Source organism: Poecilia formosa, unplaced genomic scaffold (genome assembly GCF_000485575.1).
Source record: "Poecilia formosa unplaced genomic scaffold, Poecilia_formosa-5.1.2 Scaffold256, whole genome shotgun sequence".
NCBI classification, from domain to species: Eukaryota; Metazoa; Chordata; class Actinopteri; order Cyprinodontiformes; family Poeciliidae; genus Poecilia; species Poecilia formosa.
Window position 1 is genome coordinate 562,230 of NW_006800195.1, and position 17,864 is coordinate 580,093.

At 42.7% G+C, this 17,864-nt stretch overlaps 2 protein-coding genes across 8 annotated transcripts in view; one reads left to right on the forward strand and one right to left on the reverse strand.

Moving 5' to 3' along the window:
• nthl1 (nth-like DNA glycosylase 1) lies at positions 1-3,291 on the reverse strand. Its single transcript, XM_007570227.2, has 6 exons — positions 2,963-3,291; positions 1,895-2,154; positions 1,640-1,810; positions 1,387-1,546; positions 1,024-1,129; positions 1-399 (listed from the first exon to the last, which is right to left on the reverse strand). The coding sequence occupies exons 1-6, from the start codon at positions 3,222-3,224 to the stop codon at positions 144-146; spliced, it is 1,215 nt and encodes a 404-aa protein (XP_007570289.1). The 5' UTR covers positions 3,225-3,291; the 3' UTR covers positions 1-143.
• The window catches only part of tsc2 (TSC complex subunit 2), a 27,124-nt gene continuing 12,295 nt past the window's right edge, over positions 3,036-17,864 (forward strand). For 2 of the 7 annotated variants that reach the window (XM_016680763.1, XM_016680766.1), the window contains exons 1-26: positions 4,270-4,429; positions 5,077-5,246; positions 5,674-5,760; positions 5,868-5,978; positions 7,056-7,203; positions 7,340-7,457; positions 7,594-7,642; positions 8,237-8,362; positions 8,484-8,557; positions 8,635-8,776; positions 9,973-10,116; positions 10,210-10,347; positions 10,433-10,536; positions 10,622-10,703; positions 11,376-11,531; positions 11,613-11,726; positions 11,820-11,942; positions 12,035-12,141; positions 12,221-12,389; positions 12,812-12,934; positions 13,237-13,371; positions 13,462-13,651; positions 13,732-13,825; positions 13,903-14,005; positions 14,469-14,563; positions 17,501-17,641. In XM_016680763.1, the coding sequence (XP_016536249.1) occupies positions 5,112-5,246; positions 5,674-5,760; positions 5,868-5,978; positions 7,056-7,203; positions 7,340-7,457; positions 7,594-7,642; positions 8,237-8,362; positions 8,484-8,557; positions 8,635-8,776; positions 9,973-10,116; positions 10,210-10,347; positions 10,433-10,536; positions 10,622-10,703; positions 11,376-11,531; positions 11,613-11,726; positions 11,820-11,942; positions 12,035-12,141; positions 12,221-12,389; positions 12,812-12,934; positions 13,237-13,371; positions 13,462-13,651; positions 13,732-13,825; positions 13,903-14,005; positions 14,469-14,563; positions 17,501-17,641 (3,008 nt within the window). In that variant the 5' untranslated portion in view covers positions 4,270-4,429; positions 5,077-5,111. Of the gene's footprint in view, positions 3,124-4,269; positions 4,430-5,076; positions 5,247-5,673; positions 5,761-5,867; positions 5,979-7,055; positions 7,204-7,339; positions 7,458-7,593; positions 7,643-8,236; positions 8,363-8,483; positions 8,558-8,634; positions 8,777-9,972; positions 10,117-10,209; positions 10,348-10,432; positions 10,537-10,621; positions 10,704-11,375; positions 11,532-11,612; positions 11,727-11,819; positions 11,943-12,034; positions 12,142-12,220; positions 12,390-12,811; positions 12,935-13,236; positions 13,372-13,461; positions 13,652-13,731; positions 13,826-13,902; positions 14,006-14,468; positions 14,564-17,500; positions 17,642-17,864 lie in introns of those variants that run through there. The other 5 variants (XM_016680765.1, XM_007570224.2, XM_016680764.1 and 2 more) reach the window with 4 other exon arrangements.

The window sequence follows — 17,864 nt, forward strand, 5'->3', positions numbered from 1 at the left end:
CTTCAGTTCTCACTTTATTTATTTGAGTTGAAAAAATAAAATAGTACAAAAATATTCCTATCAATCACTGCATGTGTTTAATTATTGTGTTTTTTCTGTCCAACATCATAAGTCAGCAGCTCAGTGTTTTTTTTTTACACTTCTTAGTCTGGTGGCTTCTGGTTTGCTGCCGACTTACTTCTGCCATCACTTTCCTGTTCAGGTTCAGATTCGACCTTAAATTTGCGCGATGGACCTGGAGAGCGTGGTGATCCCGGTTTGGGTCTCTTTGCGGGAGAACATTTGTGTGCGGATGGACAGCTGTACTGGTTCAGACACACGGAGCAGAGCGGGCTGACTGGAAGACAAACCTGCTGTCCAAAACCAACCAGCAGCCAGTTGATCTCGCTCCACAGCTCCCTGCAACAGAAACAAAACAAAACACATTCAGGTGAGTTTCAAACAGACTTTTGTTTGTCCACCGGGGGGCAGCATAACCACCTGCAGAAGGAAACAGTGGCTGATTAAAGATGTAACACTGAAAATCATTCGTAGAAAAATGTTTTTGTAGCCACCTGATGAACATAAGGTCTAAAATAAACTAAATATTTTGTATTTATTTTAAGTCCAGATATGAAAAAAATTCTGTATAATAAACAAGGACAGAGAGGAAGAAAAAGAAAGAAAAATGGAAAAAGGAAGGAGAATTATAGAAAGCAGGAAAAAAAGACAGACGCAATGATACAAATAAGGAAAGTCAGAAGGACAAAAGAAAAAAGGACATAAACGAAAGGGAGAAAGAATGAGAGACACAAGGAAGGTAGGACATTAGGAAGAAGAGAAACGAAGGAAGAGTGCAAAGAAGGAAAGGAAGGAAGACAAAGCAGAAATGGAGAAAGGATACATGGCTCTCCATAGGCATGCAGAGGGAAAGAACAAGAGCAAAAATAACTTGAACTAAAAGCAAATCTTTAAGTAAAAAAAGGCCTACAATCTGTGAGGTTATTTTTTTTTAAAAAGCTGTATCGGACATGACTTGGTTACCTTGGCAACCACTCCTCCAGGGCCTTGCGTGTGTCTTCTGGGTTTTTGGTTGGTTTCTTGAGCCAGCCCAGCCTGTTGGAGATGCGATGCACGTGCGTGTCCACTCCTAAACACAAACCACCAGTGAAGACGAGTCCCCTCAGGGAGCGCGCTCACACGCATGCATGCACACACACACACACACACACACACTCCTGCAGCCGTGGGTCAGGTTAGAGACGAGGTCTCTTAGAGAACGAGTTCGCTACGTTGTTCATCACTAACCACGCAACACTTTACTCATTTCTTATGACAGATAGCTGCATATATTTACATTCTGAAACTATTGCTACTTCAAAATGGCCACCATTAGTGATAAAACACCTATGCCAGACACTTGGTCCCAGGCGATGTCCATAGCCAGGTGGGCCATCTTAGGTCCGACTCCCGGGAGGCGAACCAGACCCTCCACGCTGTTCGGGATATCTCCCCCGAACTCCGTCACCAGCATGGCCGACGTCTGCTTCAGAAACTTCACCTTGTTCTGCAGCGGATTAGAAGGAGGTTCAGTTTTGGTTCATAGCTTTTTAAGCAAACAGAAGAAATGAAACAAGCTGGTAAAATCGGGGGGCGTTACCCTCCAGAAGCCGACGGGATAGATGAGCTCTCCCAGCTTCTTGTCGTCGGTGGCGACTATATTCTCTGCAGTGCAGCCATGCGCCCGAAGCCTCTGCATCGCTGCGCCCGTCACCTGGTCCTTTGTCTGGCTGGACAGCATGAGCGACACCAACACCTGGAAACGCCTCACCTGTGAAAAGGGACGGAGTACTCAGCTTCACAGACACAGTTTATTTTAAAACTTTAAAACAAACGCGACGCAGCTCACGCCTACATGTGCGGGGGCTTGTGTGTCGTAGCATTTCTCAGCTCCCATGTTGTCCACTGGGGCGTCTCGACCGCTCCTCATCTCACGGATGAAACCCAACTGCTTCGTCCAGTCTGGAGGCTCCCAGTGCTCCGCCTTTACCCGGGAGGCGCCATCGTCTTCGTCATACTCCACCTTAACCTGTCTCCTCCTGCGACCGCGAGGCGGCGGCGGCGGCGATGACGCTTCAATCTCTGTGATTGGCCGGAGGCGTTCCTGGCAGCCATCTAGGCAAAAGAAAACATAAAAAATGGGACTAAATATGGCATCAACAAAGAGAAGGGATGCACAAGAATACATTTATAAGAGACTAAATGTTACAAACATGTCAGTTGTTTGTTCATTTCATGACAAATCAAATAATAAGTAATAAAGGGCTTGTGCATGAAAACTGATGGGCAGAGCTTTAATCAGAGAAGCAGCCAAAAGGTTCATGGTAACTCTGGAAGAGCTGCACAGATCCACAACTCGGGCGGGAAACTAACACTGCACATCCCCCTAAACACACCACCCCCATGGTGAAACATGATAGTGGCAGTATAATGGTGTGGGACAGAGTTAATGGGGAGAAGGATAAAGTTAAATACCGGGAAACTCTAGAAGAAAACTCTGTTAGAGACGACAATATATCTGAGATTAGAGTAAAGGTTCACCACTGCAGCAAATCCATAGAGAAGAGAATGTGTTGCAAGATTTAAAAATCAGTTTGACCGAAACGCTCTCCGATATGACCGAGTTTAGACGGTTCCACTGGCTGGCACTCTGAAGAGAGGCTCAACAAAGTTAGGACTTATTTAGTACGGAGGCCGTCTGGTGACATGGGAGGGGAAAAAAAAGCAAGTCGTAGCCACGACTTAACATCTCGAGGTACAACTTTTATTATATTCTTCTCCCTTGTCACCAGACAGACGGGCTCCGTACTTTAGACTTTACACATGCGCAAATAACCTTATGCAAAGTATTTAAATAAGGGCCTGTTTCTGTTTTGTCAGATTTATAATGTCAGTGTTTCTGGTGAGCCTAACGTGAACATACCGCTGGATGAAGGGGTCAAAGAGGGCTTCTCTTCGGATACTGTCGCCTCCTCCACCTTCACCTTCCGTGCAGGAACGGCGTCCACATCCCTCTGTCTGCTGCTGAGTTTGGACCTCAGAGAGGCCGCGGGTCCACCGCCCGCGCCGTGACTGCTGCTCCGGGTGAGAACAGAACTGCTTTGCATGAAGTACGGAGAACTCATTTTCAAACTCTGAACTACATAACACAGCCTCGTCTTCCCACAGCGGACATTACGAAGCATTGCACAGGGCAGTACATGAAGTTGGTTTCAGGATCGTAGTCTCTCAGCTCCACGGGGGATTTATAGTATTATAAAACAGGTTTAATATGAGATTATACATTACTGTAGTGGTAATCTACAGATTTTTTTGACGAAAGGCAGCATTTTCCAAAATACAGTGTAATTTAAAAAAAACATTATTGCTAATAAACTTTTCATATCCAACAAAGGAAAAACCAAATGTATAATTCAAAATTTCTGAAGTTCCACCATCTTTGTTGTTGGATATTTGGAATGGCACATTTTCTAAAAATTTTGAACATTTTTACTTTTTTGTTGTCTTGCACTATAGCAGTGGTGTCTAAAGTCAGTCGTCAAGGAACAGGATCCTGCTACTTTTAGTTCAGTCCTTGGTTCAACACAGCAAATGATTGTAGAACACATTTGCACTTGTTTGTTCAAACGGAATAAAACATGAGACTAAAAAATAGAAAATTTCAAACAGAATTTTTTTTTCAGTATCTTGTCTTTTTTTTTTGTTTGAATCTTTTTTCAGTTTCTAATGTCTTTTTTCCAGTTTAAAATATTTTTTTCATTTTTCAAAATATTTTTTTCTGTTTCAAATCTTTTTGTCAGTTTCCTTTTTTCTTTTGAACACAATTTATTGCCCCAATTTAGCCCCACACAAAATCACCTTTCAATTTACCTGTAAACGAAATGTCAGGTTGTGTTTGAGTAAATGCACAAATGGCTTGCCATAAAAGCACCTAGAAGACGTCGTAAGTCAATAAGAAGCCAACTTCAGCAGTTAGCACGGTTAGCTAACTCTTAGGCTAATAACTGTAAAAGCTTCATTTTATATAGCTTGTCAAAGACTTTCCTACAATAAATAGTTTCACTGTGGTTTATAGAACCATAAAAATTTCGTACTTGTTTTGGAGACACGCTTTACTCACAATAAAAACCAGACTAGAAAAAATAAAAACACCTTCAACTGTCCTAGAACTCCACTTCCCATGAGGGAGCGCGGCAAGCGTGTTTTCACAGGAAGTGTCGCTTGTTAGAGCATTTATGTGTCATCCGGTTGGGGAGTGGAGGTCTGAGAACAAGCTTTCGGCAACAAATAGTAAGTTATATGAATGCACAGCAGCAGCGGATGGCCTGTTTGGTTTCCAAAGGGCGAAGCCTCGGATAAATGAAGAAGACAGCGACTCCGCTTCCGTAAGGTGAGAGAAAAAAGGGGGCCAAGAGGTGTCGCTATCTAGTTTAGGTCCATAAATCTTCCAATACCAAAGCAATGTTAGCCTGTGTGAGGCATGGCAAAGCACAGCAGAGCCTTCAGCCGAGCCATTGTCCGTTTCTTATGATGGCGCACTGTTTATGGTGTCCTTGCAGTCATGTTTTCCTGTGGCAGGAGGACACCTGGCACAGATGATGTTGTTGTTGTTGTTGGACTGAAACAGACCAACCGTTGTCTGGTTGCTCCCTCCCACCTTCCCCTCTGTCAAGTCCACATGACAGTGAACTCCTAAAACCAGCCCCCTGGGTTTACACATTTACAGGCTGCCGAGCTGCACTCCGGGGCAGCATTAAATGACCTGTTTACCATCTGCTGATGAATTTACGGAGCTACGCAGGATAAAAATGACTAACCCTGCACCCGTTCTGCCCCTCAACATATTTAGCTCTTTCAGTCATTTAGAAAGAGCTAAATATGTTGTTTTCTCGCTGTTTTACATTTTGTCTTGTTAATCTCAACAATTTATAGTTCATGGAGTTCAAGTACAACACAGGAAACTGCTGATTTGCAACCTCTTATCACTACATCTGTTTTCAAAAAAACTAAATTACGATATCCTTGTTTCTTTTACAGGCTGCCATCGGAGGCAGCTTTGAAGGACTTTCGCCATGAATAAGCAGCAAAGCAAAGAAACGCTCAAAGAAAAAGTGAAGGGGATCTTTGGGCTCGGGACGCAACGGCAGCAAACGAAGCAGTGTGACTCAAAGGTGCCAGAGTTTATAATCACAGCCGACATAATAAAGGTGAGTAAAACTGCGTTTCTGTACACATTTGTTCAGACTTTGTTTCTGGTCCTGTCCCCGGGCGCTCCTCCTTCGTCTCTGTCTTTGCAGCTGAGAGTTTCCATGTTAAATGCAGCTTGAAATACGTTGTCTCTGGTGAGGTAGGAATCCTCTGTCGGTGCAACCAAACCAATATTTTGCAGATGTTTTTGTGTCTACTGTCGAAGAGCCGTTCTCTGTGGTAATTTCAGACAGATTACACCATGAATTTAGTGAAACTGATGAAAAAATATCGATTGTGTTACATATTTCAAGGCAGAATGTTTTAGTTTTTGTGGGCTTAAAGGTGGAAGTTACTTAGAAACCACAAACAGAAGTTTTGATTAATAAATAAAAATAAATTAATCTACTTATGAATATTTTTCATGGCACCTTTTGCTTTTTGTAGGAACTGCATCCTGATTGTGGCCTGAGCAACCGCATCCGGATGATGAACCAAATCTGCGATCTGGCAAAAATCAAAAAATTCGAAGAGGTGATTGACGTGTTTTTGTTTGTCTGCTATGGTTTTTTTTTTTTTTTTGTAAGAACAACATGTGGAACCTTCTGTATTCATGAAACCTGTGATTCGGTGTTGTTCAGAATGCAGTGGAGGCTGTGTGGAAAGCCGTGGAAGACATGCTGTCCCCGGAGCAGCCGGCAGAGGCCCGACACGCGGTCCTGCAGCTTCTCAGGGCCATCATACAAGGACAGGTAGACATCATTCATCTTGTGCAAAATATGTCAAAACAAAATCCTACAACAAACAAACTTGGAATGAGAACAGCTAAACCCGGTGGCAAAGAAGAACGGCATCAGAACAGAGAACGTAAATCTGGGCATTGACGAACAATAGCATGCCCATCCAGGAAAGAAGGAGTGATAATGATGAGCTCATATGATGATTATTTGTTTAATGAGGAGGAGGAGGAAGAAACCAGTACAAATTTTGTCAGAGACACGAGATTGGAAAGGAAATTGAAGATGTGGATTCGGGACCCCGGGTTTTAAAAGTGGTTCATGACGAGTGCAGTCTGCCTGTAATCCAGTGAATGGCATCCTGTGACAAAAATATTTAATAAAAAAAGTTTTGGCAGATAAACGTAGAGGTAGATTTAGTCATTTTTTTCTTTACTTAATTATTATTCTGCATCATTAGAATGAATGAACTGTTTATCAAACCAGTGAATGGAAGCAGCTGAAAATCTTACTTTTCTACACCCAATGACGTCCTGTGGCAGTCAACCTTAAGTTTTTACGGTCCATTGAGGGTCATATGATTGGTGATGCTGTTGCCTAGCAGCAAGAAGGTACTGGGTTCAAATCCTGGAGAAAATCAGTTTTTTTTTTATTTATTGACTTTCATGAATCTCTCCCACTTTTACTGCACAGCTTGATTGTTGGGAAAGAAAGCGTGCTCACTATTATTGTTCAGTGGGTTGCCATTAAGTGAAAAGCCCAAGAAGGACAAACAAAATAGTTTCATTTGTGTGTTTTTTTTCATTATGCTACAGCAGGTTCCAGATTCAATGCAGTAGAAACAATGAAAAATTTAATTCCTCAGATATTTAAATTTGAAATAAGTACACAGACTTCAGACACAACTAAAGCAGAAGGCTCAAACAATAAGAACATGTCAACACTCTGATGTTACACACACACACAAAATGTCATAATATCTCTAAAAGTGTCAGATATCGACTCCCAGAAAATGTCATTTTGTTCCAGTGAGTCCAAAATGGACTAATCGAAGTGTTGTTGTTTTTTTTGTTTGTTTGTTTTTTTTTTAAGGGTGAGTGGCTCGGTCCTCTGAGGGCGTACTTTTTTAAGGTGATCAGAGACTACCAACCCTGCAACGAGGACCTTTCAGAAAGACTGGAGGTGTTCAAGGCTTTGACTGAAAATGGGAAAGACATCACGTACTTGGAGGAGGACATAGGTAAAAAAAAAAAAGAGAGTAAATAAGTTCTTTTAACGAGCAGTTTTTTCTTTTGCATCTTCTCAACACACCAGTCCTAATAATAAGTTGCTTCACTTCTCATTTCCATTAAAAAGTTTTCTTCTCTCTCTCTCAGCGCGGTTCGTCCTCCTGTGGATGGACATAGGTCTCACCTCAGACTTTCTCCATGTTCTTGTGAATTTGGTCAAGTACAACAGCTGCTATCTGGATCAGAACGTCTCCAGCATGGTGCAGTAAGTTGCAGTAACACATGGAAACGCCTGGGGGTTTTATTGACTTCTTTCTGTCAGACCCATTTCTGTATAGATGCAATTTTTTTTTACAGTTTGTTGGCATTTAGCACATATTGACCGTCTGTGCTTTCTGCAGGAAAATCTGTCTTCTGTGCAACAGAACAACATCATCCACTGACATAGAGGTTGGTGTTGTCTCTATGGTGCACTTCTTAAAAAAATAACTTATTGAAATATTGATTTGTGTCCTTAAGACTTTTCTGCTGTCTGGCGTAAAATACCCTTCAAGATAATCCATATTGGATAAAGATTATTGATGTCTAATATCCAGATTTCATTATAAGACTTTGTGATGTCAGGAGAAGATGTGGTTTTAAATAAAAACAAAGAAAAACTACATCCTGATCAACTGTTTAACCCATTTCACTTTAATTTCTGACGTTTTTTAAAACTAATTAATAGCTAGTAATTTAGTAATAGAAATAAGCTTAATTATAATTAATAGCAACAGTAAGTTTAATAGGGACTGATCCTCTGGCAACCTAACCAGAGTTTACAAATGTATTAGTGCTCCTCAAGAACAACCAGTTGCCTTAAAACATAAAATTTTCTCAGGTATCTTCTTGATCAATCTTCCCTTTTACAACTAAACTTTCAAAAATAAATTATAAAGCTAGTAGTCATAACCAGTGGTGGGACTCGATTATAATATTTTTGTGTAGTTACGTTGCATGTTAGCGATGCTAATCATAGTTTTGGTTGTGTTTTGTTGCGTCCAGGTGGCACTCCAGGTCTTGGATGCCGTTGTGTGCTACAACTGCCTGCCCTCTGAGTCCCTCACCGTCTTCATTATAACGCTCTGCCGTACGGTTAACGTGAAGGAGTTCTGCGAATCCTGCTGGAAGGTGGCGAAGGGAACCGCTGCAGATAAATATTTGTTTTGATTTTAGAAATGCTCATACGTCTGGTTCTCATGTATTTTTATTTTTTATTTTTATTTTCCTTCTTGCTGCTGTGTGTCTCCAGCTGATGAGGAAAGTCCTGGGGACGCATCTGGGCCACAGCGCTATTTACACCATGTGCCGCATCATGGAAGAGAGGTATCGTCTTGTCATCTTTTTTCTTTTCTTTCCACTAATGCTTTTTTTTTTTTAAATAAATATTCTGGTGTTTAAAGTGGATTCTCCACCAGGGTGTACATGGAGGACGCTCCACTGCTGAGAGGAGCCGTGTTCTTTGTGGGAATGGCTCTGTGGGGCGCCCACAGACTCCCTGCTCTAAAAAACACACCGACACTAGTGCTGCCATCTTTCTACAAGGTAATCAGTGCATTCATGTTAATCTACTCGCACACATTTACAGCCTGAGTTGTGTCAGTATGTACATACGAATCTTCCTAATCAGACTTCACATGGATGTTCCAAACATGAATTTTCCTCCAAACATGAATGTGCAGGATGACTCTCCTTGGCTGTGTGTCTTTGTTTTACCAGTGGGCCCCACTAGTTCCCCAGTTCTGCATGTAGCAGCCACGGCGTTTAAGCCATTGGAAGTAGAGAGGCGCTCTCTACATCCTTCGACTGAAACAGGCCAGCAGCCGGACGGTTTTTGGCACCAAAATGTCAAACTTTTCACAGAAACATAAAGATAGAACCCCAAATAATCTACTTAGTTTATTAGCGATGTTCACAGTGGGAGGTGGAAAGACTTCCTGTCTCATTCAGCGTTACGGTAGACCGAAGCAGAAGGTGCTTGTTTATGTACCGCTTTCTGTTTAATTGTAAGCCTGCAGTGAGCGGCGCTACTCAGATGAAACTCAAGGAGCTTGTCGAGTGTTTATATTTCACAACAGAGCCGCATAAAGTGCATTTTGCATCCCACACCGCACCCTGTTTGGACCGTTTCTCTTTTCCGTTTTGGTATGGCTGCCATTTTTTTCCTTTATCAACTGACTACAGTTCTTCAGGATGACCAGTGGCGCCCTCTGCTGGATGGCGGCCAAACTGCAACACTGAAAGAAGATATTAGACTGGAACTAATTTCAATCTAATAAATCATTAATTTTTTTGCCTTCCTGGTGGTTATTGCTCCAAATATTATAATTTCTGCCATTCTGCTCTTTTCAGATAAGCACAAGTATAACAATGTTATTGGCTTGTTAATAGTCAGGGTGTCCTGCCTAGACTGCGATTGTCTGCTTAAAACAGACTATAGTTTCAAAACAAGAATAATACATGGTGCTTCTTTTGTTCCAAGTAATAACTTGATTCATTTTGAATCATCAGAAATATATTGAAACAGGTTAAATACTTAAGAGCAAGATGTAGTACTCTACTTTCAGCCAGCTGCCAGACAGCATGCAGCAACGGATGATGGAGAGAGAGGCATCGTTGCTTCACTCCTAGGCTATCTCACCTATAGCTCTTGCATTTAGGGTTTATTTAAATCAAAGCATACAGACGAGTCAGACGGACCTGCTGAGTAATAACTGTGGCCGCCTGACTTCTGCTTTCAGGCCATGTCATGTGCCAACGAGGTGGTGTCGTACGAGATCGTCCTCTCCATCACCAGGCTGATTAAGAAGTACGGCAAAGAGCTGCAGGTGGTCACCTGGGACATCCTGCTGGGCATCATAGAGCGGCTGCTGCAGCAGATTCAGGTTCACGCAAACACAATGCGCACGGAGAGGAGGTGGGAAATGGAACAGGTCTGTAGAGACTGAGCTCGTTTTTGTTGTTGTGTGCGTTGTCAGATGATAGGCAGCGCCGAGCTGAAGGCCATCGTTTACGAGCTTCTGACCACAGTGGAAGAGCTGTATGAGCAGAACGGCTACCACGGCTCCACAGAGAAGTTCTTCAGTCTGGTGGAGAAATGTGCAGACAAGAGACCCGTTCGTACTCCGTGTGCTGCCCTGCGTTTCTGGCCTCTCCTCCGGGTCGCCTTCCGTTCTCATTTTTGATCTCCGTGTGCGACAGGACGCCTCGGTGCTGACCCTCGTCTCGTACAGAGCGCAGTCCATTCAGCCTGCGAAGGACAGCTGGATCCAGAGCCTCCACTGCCTGATGGAGAAATTCTTCAGGTAGGACGCGCTCTGTCGGGAATCGGTTCACCCGTTTCGGCTTTGATCAGACTCCTGATGAGTCCTCTCTTTGCCACTCTGGAAGGAACGAGACGCGCAGTGGGATCAGGATCAAGGTTCTTCACATCCTGTCGTTCGTTCTGAGTACTAATCGCCAGCTCTACGAGGTTTGAACACTCATCTGCATCTTTCTGTAAATTCAGTGCACTCATCAGATGAAAGACTTTCCAGTGTGGGCTGGTTTCCACTTCAAAGCTATTTAAAAGTTAGAAACTGAACTAAGTAAGTTTTGATAAGTTTGATTGCTTATGTTAACTTTCGGGCTGCAACTCATGATTGTTTTAGTCATCAATTATTCTGACAGCAGATTAAAAAAATAATATCCTCACAAGCCTTTTTTATACAATTTTAGAAAAATAGCAAATGGTGCAAATTAATAAATAATTCAATTCCTTTTCTAACTTTAGGCAATAAAATGTCTATTTTACTGTCTAAAATAGAACAACTCAGCATTTCTTTAGTAAATCTGAACCGGTTGAAGCTGAAACTCTGCTAAAGTATATTTACAGATAACAGTGTTTTTATCTTAAATGCAAAATGTGTGTATGTTTTATACGCTTAGGGCTTAATTACCGCTCTGAATGTTTTTTTTTTTCAGCAAATAGCTTTTTTCTTAGTCTGAACACTTCAGTAACAATCGATTACTAAATGTGTTGACTATTATCGATTATTTCAATAACCGATTAATCGTTTCAGCCCTGAATAATTTGATATAAAGTAAAGATTTATCTAAAAGCCCCTGCTCTTTTTTTTTTTTCATTTTGTTACTTCTTCTCCAGGACGAGCTCATTGAGAAGGTGGTGATCCCTCAGCTCAGTGGGATCGCTGAAGACCGGGACCTGGCGGTCAGAAAGCAGGCCACCCAGCTGCTGGTGGACCTCGCCGAGGGCTGCAACACACATCACTTCACCAGCCTCCTGGACATCATCGAACGGGTAAACGCAGGCGAAGACGAGACCTTGGAGGCGTTTAGTCGCTTCCAGTTCAGTCAGGTTGAAGTCTAGCTCTCCGTACAGGTGGCCAGTCGCTCTCTGGTTTGCTCCGGATCCCTGGAGGCTTCTGACCCCACAGCTGACTCTCCCATGGAGGATGTCAAGACCGCAGTGCTGGGGCTGCTGGAGATCCTGCAGGTACGTCTCTGGCAGCGATGCGTCCGTTTCTACAGAAATCTGTTATTGGTGTGGAGTTGGATCATGAAGAACTCTTATTCTGTCCTGCAACAGAGCAAACTTTACAGCCTGCCAGCCAGCCACGCCAGTCGTGTTTATGAGCTGCTCATCAGCCACCTGCAGCTCCACTACAAGAACAAGTACTGCTCAGCTGTCGCTTCTGCTGTTCGGCTGCAGGTAAAAACCAATCAATTTTCTGTTCACATTTCATCTCTGCTCAGCTCCGCCCTGCATTATTTCTTTTTTTTCTTTTCAACTTGTTTGTTCAGGTGTTTGACTTCTTCCTGATGATGCGTGCCGACTCTCTGCACCGCGTCGGGGTGCCCAACAAGGACGGAGCGATGAGGTTCAGCCCTTACTGCTACTGTGACGCCGGGTAAAAAACGGAAACGCGCACAAAAGAAGCTCATCTCGCTCGAAGCGCCTGAATGTGACGAAGCCGTTTGGTTTTTCAGGGAGCCAGAGAAGCGGGTTTGTGATAAGAAGCCGTCAGGTTCTATATCGCCCCCTGCTGGCGGTCCTGCTCCGGCCGCGGCGGCTCCTCCTGCTTCAGCAGCCTCCATCCGCTCAACCTGCCTTCCCTACGCGCCTGCCTTCAGCGTCCTGCTGCAGTGCCTCAAGATGGTACACAAATAACGCGACACAGTGAAGCCGCCTGCGTGTTTTATGAGATTATGAGGACAGGAAGGATTTACTGTGAAGCAATTAGTAATCACAGGGGTTTTAGACACATTTCTAGACATAAACTAGATCAGACTTAAAGTTTAGAGTTTTTATCATGTTCCAAGGTCTGTTTTAAAAACGGATAAAATGTAATAATTCTTCAGAAATACATTGATTTTAACACGGAATTATATTGAAACGGTTTGTTTTATCCCATATTTTTCCACTTCGTTTTACCCCCTAATATTTTGGGATTTTGAGTTGGTGACTGACTCATTACTCATAATAACTCAGAATCGCATGAGTAAATATATTTGGTTTTCTGCTCCAAACAGGTCAGCGCACACAAGACTTTAATTTGGTTTCATTTATTCGTTTCCCAGGAGACGGACTGGAAGGTGCTGAAACTTGTTCTGGACAAACTGCCTTGGATGCTGCAGTACAAAGTGCTGCTGCTCACCTCGACGTGCAGCTTGGACCAGCTCTGTTCCACGCTCTGCGCCATGGTAGCACACGTTCACGTACACACACACACACACACACACACACACACACACNCTAATGGACGGCTGGCTGCTCTTTTTTGTTACCAGAAAAGCTGAATGTGAAATGACCAAAACTGCATAAGTAATAAATGGAAATGAACTGAACTTATGACGCCTTTCCAGTTGTAACAACCACTCAAAACCACTTTACTCCACAGCCACATTCACCCATGGACACACACACACACACACACACACACACACACATTAATGAGTTCCCAAACCAGTAGTCGGTGTTGAGCCGCGTCGTTTCTGTCTTAAAGGTGACAGATCGTCAGATCTCGGAGCGTTTGAAAAAGATGCCTGAGGGTTTTTCCCGCACAGATGTCCAGCTGGCTGTGGTTCCCGTTCTCACAGCGATAACCTCTTACCATAGCTACCTGGACCAATCCAGACAGGTAGACATTATTAGGTTTGGAATTTAATCATTTTTAGATTTCAGATTAACACGCAACCTTCCCGGCTTTAATTTCCTTCTCCTCCTGCAGAGAGAGTTGGTTCAGTGTCTGGAGACCGGCCTCATCTATCGCTGTGCCAAGCAGTGTGTGGTGGCTCTGACGATGTGCACAGTGGAGATGCCCGACATCATGATCAAGCTTCTCCCGGCTCTGATAGTCAAACTCACCCACATCTCTGCCACCGTTGCCATGGCGTCTCCCATGCTTGAGTTTCTCTCCAGTGAGTTCCCGAAGCTGATCTGTTTAGATATAATCTGAGGCTGTACGTGTGTAATGTTTGGTGTCCTCTGTGTCTTGCAGCTCTGGTGCGCTTACCCCATCTGTACGCCAACTTTGTAGCCGAGCAGTACGTCAGCGTGTTCGCCATCTCGCTGCCCTACACTAATCCGTCCAAGTTAGTCCCGTCGCATGTTAACCTGCATTCTGTCAGCTGCACAGGCTCTCTGATTTATTTCTGTTCGCCCCCATCAGATTCAATCAATACATCGTATCCCTGGCCCATCATGTGATCGCCATGTGGTTCATACGCTGCAGACTCCCCTTCCGCAAGGACTTTGTTCAGTACATCACCAAGGTGAAAATTTTTTAATGGTTTTATTACCTTCAAATTTCTGTGGGAAAATATGAATAATGCTCATATTTCGATCGGAAACAATCTAGGTGATCGGATTGGGCCAGGTCGGGTCAAAGTTATTTGCTTGAGGGTCGGGAAGATGTTGAACAGAAGATCAAAAACGAAAGCAGTAAACTCTTAATTAAAATATGTCTGTTTTACTAATTAAAGTTAATTAGTCAGGTTGTATCGGGCTCAGGCTGGGTATAAACTCTATTTTTTATTATTTTTTGGATTTCTGTGGGACATGTGCCACGTTTAAGGTGGAAAAATCCTCAGAATAATTTGTCTTGCGCGTTTACATCACATTGTCCTGGCATTTAAACCCAGAGAGTGGTTTGAAACTCTGTTCTCAATGTTTTTGCCTCTGGACTGACTCGTGTCGGCGCATTTCAGAGTGACCCCTGCGAACGTTTCTCTGCAGGGCTTGCGCTCCAACGCCTTGCTTCCGTTTGACGACGGACACGAGCAAAGCCCCTTCCGCGCGCGGAGCACCAGCCTCAACGAGAGACCCAGAAGGTAAAGCACGTTTCCGCGCTCTGCTGACGTAGCAGCCGGCAGCACCGCACACAGCCCAATGTGGCCGACGTCAGGAGGGACGGGGGTAAATACGCTGATGTGTTTAACCGCTGTGACTCCTCTCAGGTTGCCATGGTGATCATTATTCCTTCTACATCTTCTGTTTGCGTTTTTAAAATCGATTCTGTCACAATTTGTCATGCCAAGCGATTCACAGTGGATGCTGTTTTAACGTCACTTGTGTGATGTTGTAGCATTTAATTTTTTTTTTTTTTTTAGCTGCTAGCGTCGTATAACTCGGCTGGGCTTTTTTTTTTTTTTTTGTATTTTGTTTCTCACTCCCTACTTTACAATCATACAAACACCAGGATGAGATAAGAGAAGAGCTAAAATTTTTTCCTCTTTCTCTATCATTTCACTGGTGTTTATGATGAGAAACGCATTCTGTGTCCATGATGGGAACTCTGAGTTGTAAGCAGCCGTTCTTTGAGTAAGTTGTTTCTTTTCCGTTTTGCAGTTGAAGCAACTAAAAGAAACAAACAGTACAAACATGGATATTGTTTTGGATGAAGTCTGTCCAGCTGAAATTGAATGACTCAAAACATTAAGAGCTGTAATTTTAGAACTATATTGTAAAATAAAAGCAGAAAAGTTATATTAGATATACTGTTTTATGGACTGGATCTTCATGTCACTAGAAAACTCAGAAAACACCATTGGCTGTTAGTTTTGCTCCCACCTGAACAGCATTTAAAAAAAAACAACATATTCACTACACGGCTGTTGATTTTTCTTGCCTGAAAGTAACTGGAGCTAATTGGCAAATATTGTTCTATTGGAATATACATATATATATATATATATATGTTTTTTTTTTCAAGAGATTAGTTTGGTTTTGAACATAAAGAACTAAAGAACCTCATGGAAAATGCCAAACAAAAACGCCTCTTCCATCCTCCAAAATGCTTAACGAATGTGGTGTTTTCACTAATATTGGACTGATATCCAGTTTCAAGGGGTATTTGTAGCGTTGCAGTTTGTCAATTTGGAACCACAAACTCCTGTTTTGTTAATGTGACAGACTAACACAAAAGTGGTGCATATTGGTGAAGTGGAAGCGAACGCATGCATTGTTTTCATCGCAGATAAAAACCTTGAAAGTGTGGTGTTCATTTTAATCTGATACCACTAGATAAAATTCAGTGCAACCCGATGTCCGGTCTTTGATTTGTTTTTGTTTTTTTAGATCAAAACATACTGATTTGGTGTAAAAGCCACTGGATGTCTGTGGTCCTTGGTATCAAACTGAATTGGTGGTAATTTATTTACCATTTTTGTCGAGGGCCTCTGGCTGCAGTTTGGACGTTTGGTGTTTGATATAAAATGTCTGTGGTTGCAAAATGACAAAATATGACAAATGCAACTGGATTGAGAACCTCTGCTAGGTTCTCTTTGTGGTTCCTCTACTAATATTACACCAATAATCAATATTATCTCCAGTAGCTCACACATGGCATCATCATCCTTGTGCTTTTAATGTCTGCTGCAGGATTGGTGCTCAGCAGGTCATTACGTTCATTCATTCTATGTTGGTTTATTTTCAAGATTTTTATTTTATTTTTTTAATCCAAAGCTTTTCTCGTATTCTTTAATATTTGACCTGCTTTTCTCCAATCCACAACTTTAGTCCAGTGGTTTGATTTTGTTCAATTTCGGATGTTTGCTTACTATTTTGCAAAGCTTGTGCTTTAGTCCTGTCATGGCCCAATCCTGCCACAATCCAGTAAACGCGTGTTTACTTCAGTCTTATGGATGTGATAATTTAAGAAAATGGAGATAATTATTTAGAACAAATCCAGATATTTAGACTATTGTCAATTTATTAAATACGGAATATTAAAAAAAACAGTTTGTGTGTTAAAATCATGTGTTTTTGTAGTAAAAATATTTTTGTACTTTAGTTCATGAAATGACAGACCAATGGCCTTTAGCAGGCTTTGCCCCGCCCCCTGACTTTGACAGGTAGAGTACAGATAAACACTTAAACTTGAGCATTTTGATTAAATTTAAATCATTTTATTTTAATTATTAGATATTATTAGTGTTTTAAACGCAGAACATAAATAACATCTATAACATTTAAACATTTATTTGTGTTTTATCAGAACACAAATATTTTCTGATAAAACAGAACACATTTCTGTGTTATCAGAAATGTGTTATGTGTTAAAATGTGAATATTTTAACATACTTCAGCATTTATTTAGCAACTTATTTATGTATTTATGGATTGTGGCATTTTGGTCCTCCATATGACCCACCCCTACTTCTATAATTCTGTCACATTAGTCGTTTCCGTCACTTTGAACCTGCTGAAATGTGCATTTTGTTGCTCTCCTGAATACTTCCTGTGTGTTTTTTGGTTTCTGAGTAGCAGAGGCTGTTTGATCCTCTGCTTTGTAGCTGGTGTGTTTTTTATTTTTTGGTTTTACCCTTTCTGAAATCCTCTTTTCTTTCTCCTGTTATCTGACTCATGTTGTTCACTGCTGTTAATTTTCACCTTATGTTTGTTTTTTGTTTCTTTATTTGACCCCTCCTCCTCCTCCTCTGCTGCCTCCTGCGATTGGGTGCTGCGTTGTGGTTGTGGTTTTGGGGGTGGTTGTGTCATCCTGGATCCTCCCCTCCCACATTGCTCCTGGCCCCGCCCCTCCTCTGATGTCTGTGCTCTGTGCCCCGCCCTCCTCCCCTCACCCTGCGTGGCGTTCGCCCCCTCCCCCGTCAACTGCTCGTGTCGCTGCGGTGCTCGGGTGATGATTCCTGCTGTCTCCTGGTGTACTTTTGAAAAACCACTCCTTCCACTATTGCTCCCAAACCACTTCCATCGTCACGACAACCCACCCCTTTACCGCCCAACGTAATGCCGACCTCGGCCCCCAGCCTGCGGGCTGGAAAAGTGGCAAAGCCGGCAGCATCTGTAGCCAATAGCAGCAGCTCTCCAGTTAAAGAGCTGAGGGACCTTTCGGCCATGGAGGCTTTCCGCTCCCGCAGCATCAGCGTCTCCGAACACGCGGTTCGCAGGTTAGAAAAGAATCTCCTTGGTAACGAAGCAAAAACAACAAAAAAACCAAAACAAAACCAACAGTAGCAGCTTAAACACTTGTTGCTTCCTCCATGGGATGGCTGATGGGGGGTCAGATGGGTCCGTCGAGGAGTCGTAGGGGGTTGTTGTAAGCGGGACTCCTAGAATGGGTGGTGCATGCTGGAGGAAGGTGTGTGTTGGCCTCTTTGATTTGTTTTCGGC

Bases quoted from the DNA above. Each gene is read 5' to 3' on its own strand.
- nthl1 (XM_007570227.2), bottom strand. From the start codon at position 3,224: ATGCTTCGTAATGTCCGCTGTGGGAAGACGAGGCTGTGTTATGTAGTT. The intron at 1,811-1,894 runs GTAGGCGTGAGC...CCCTTTTCACAG, and splicing joins ACACACAAGCCCCCGCACAT to GTGAGGCGTTTCCAGGTGTT. The intron at 400-1,023 runs GTAACCAAGTCA...TTTCTGTTGCAG, and splicing joins CTGGAGGAGTGGTTGCCAAG to GGAGCTGTGGAGCGAGATCA.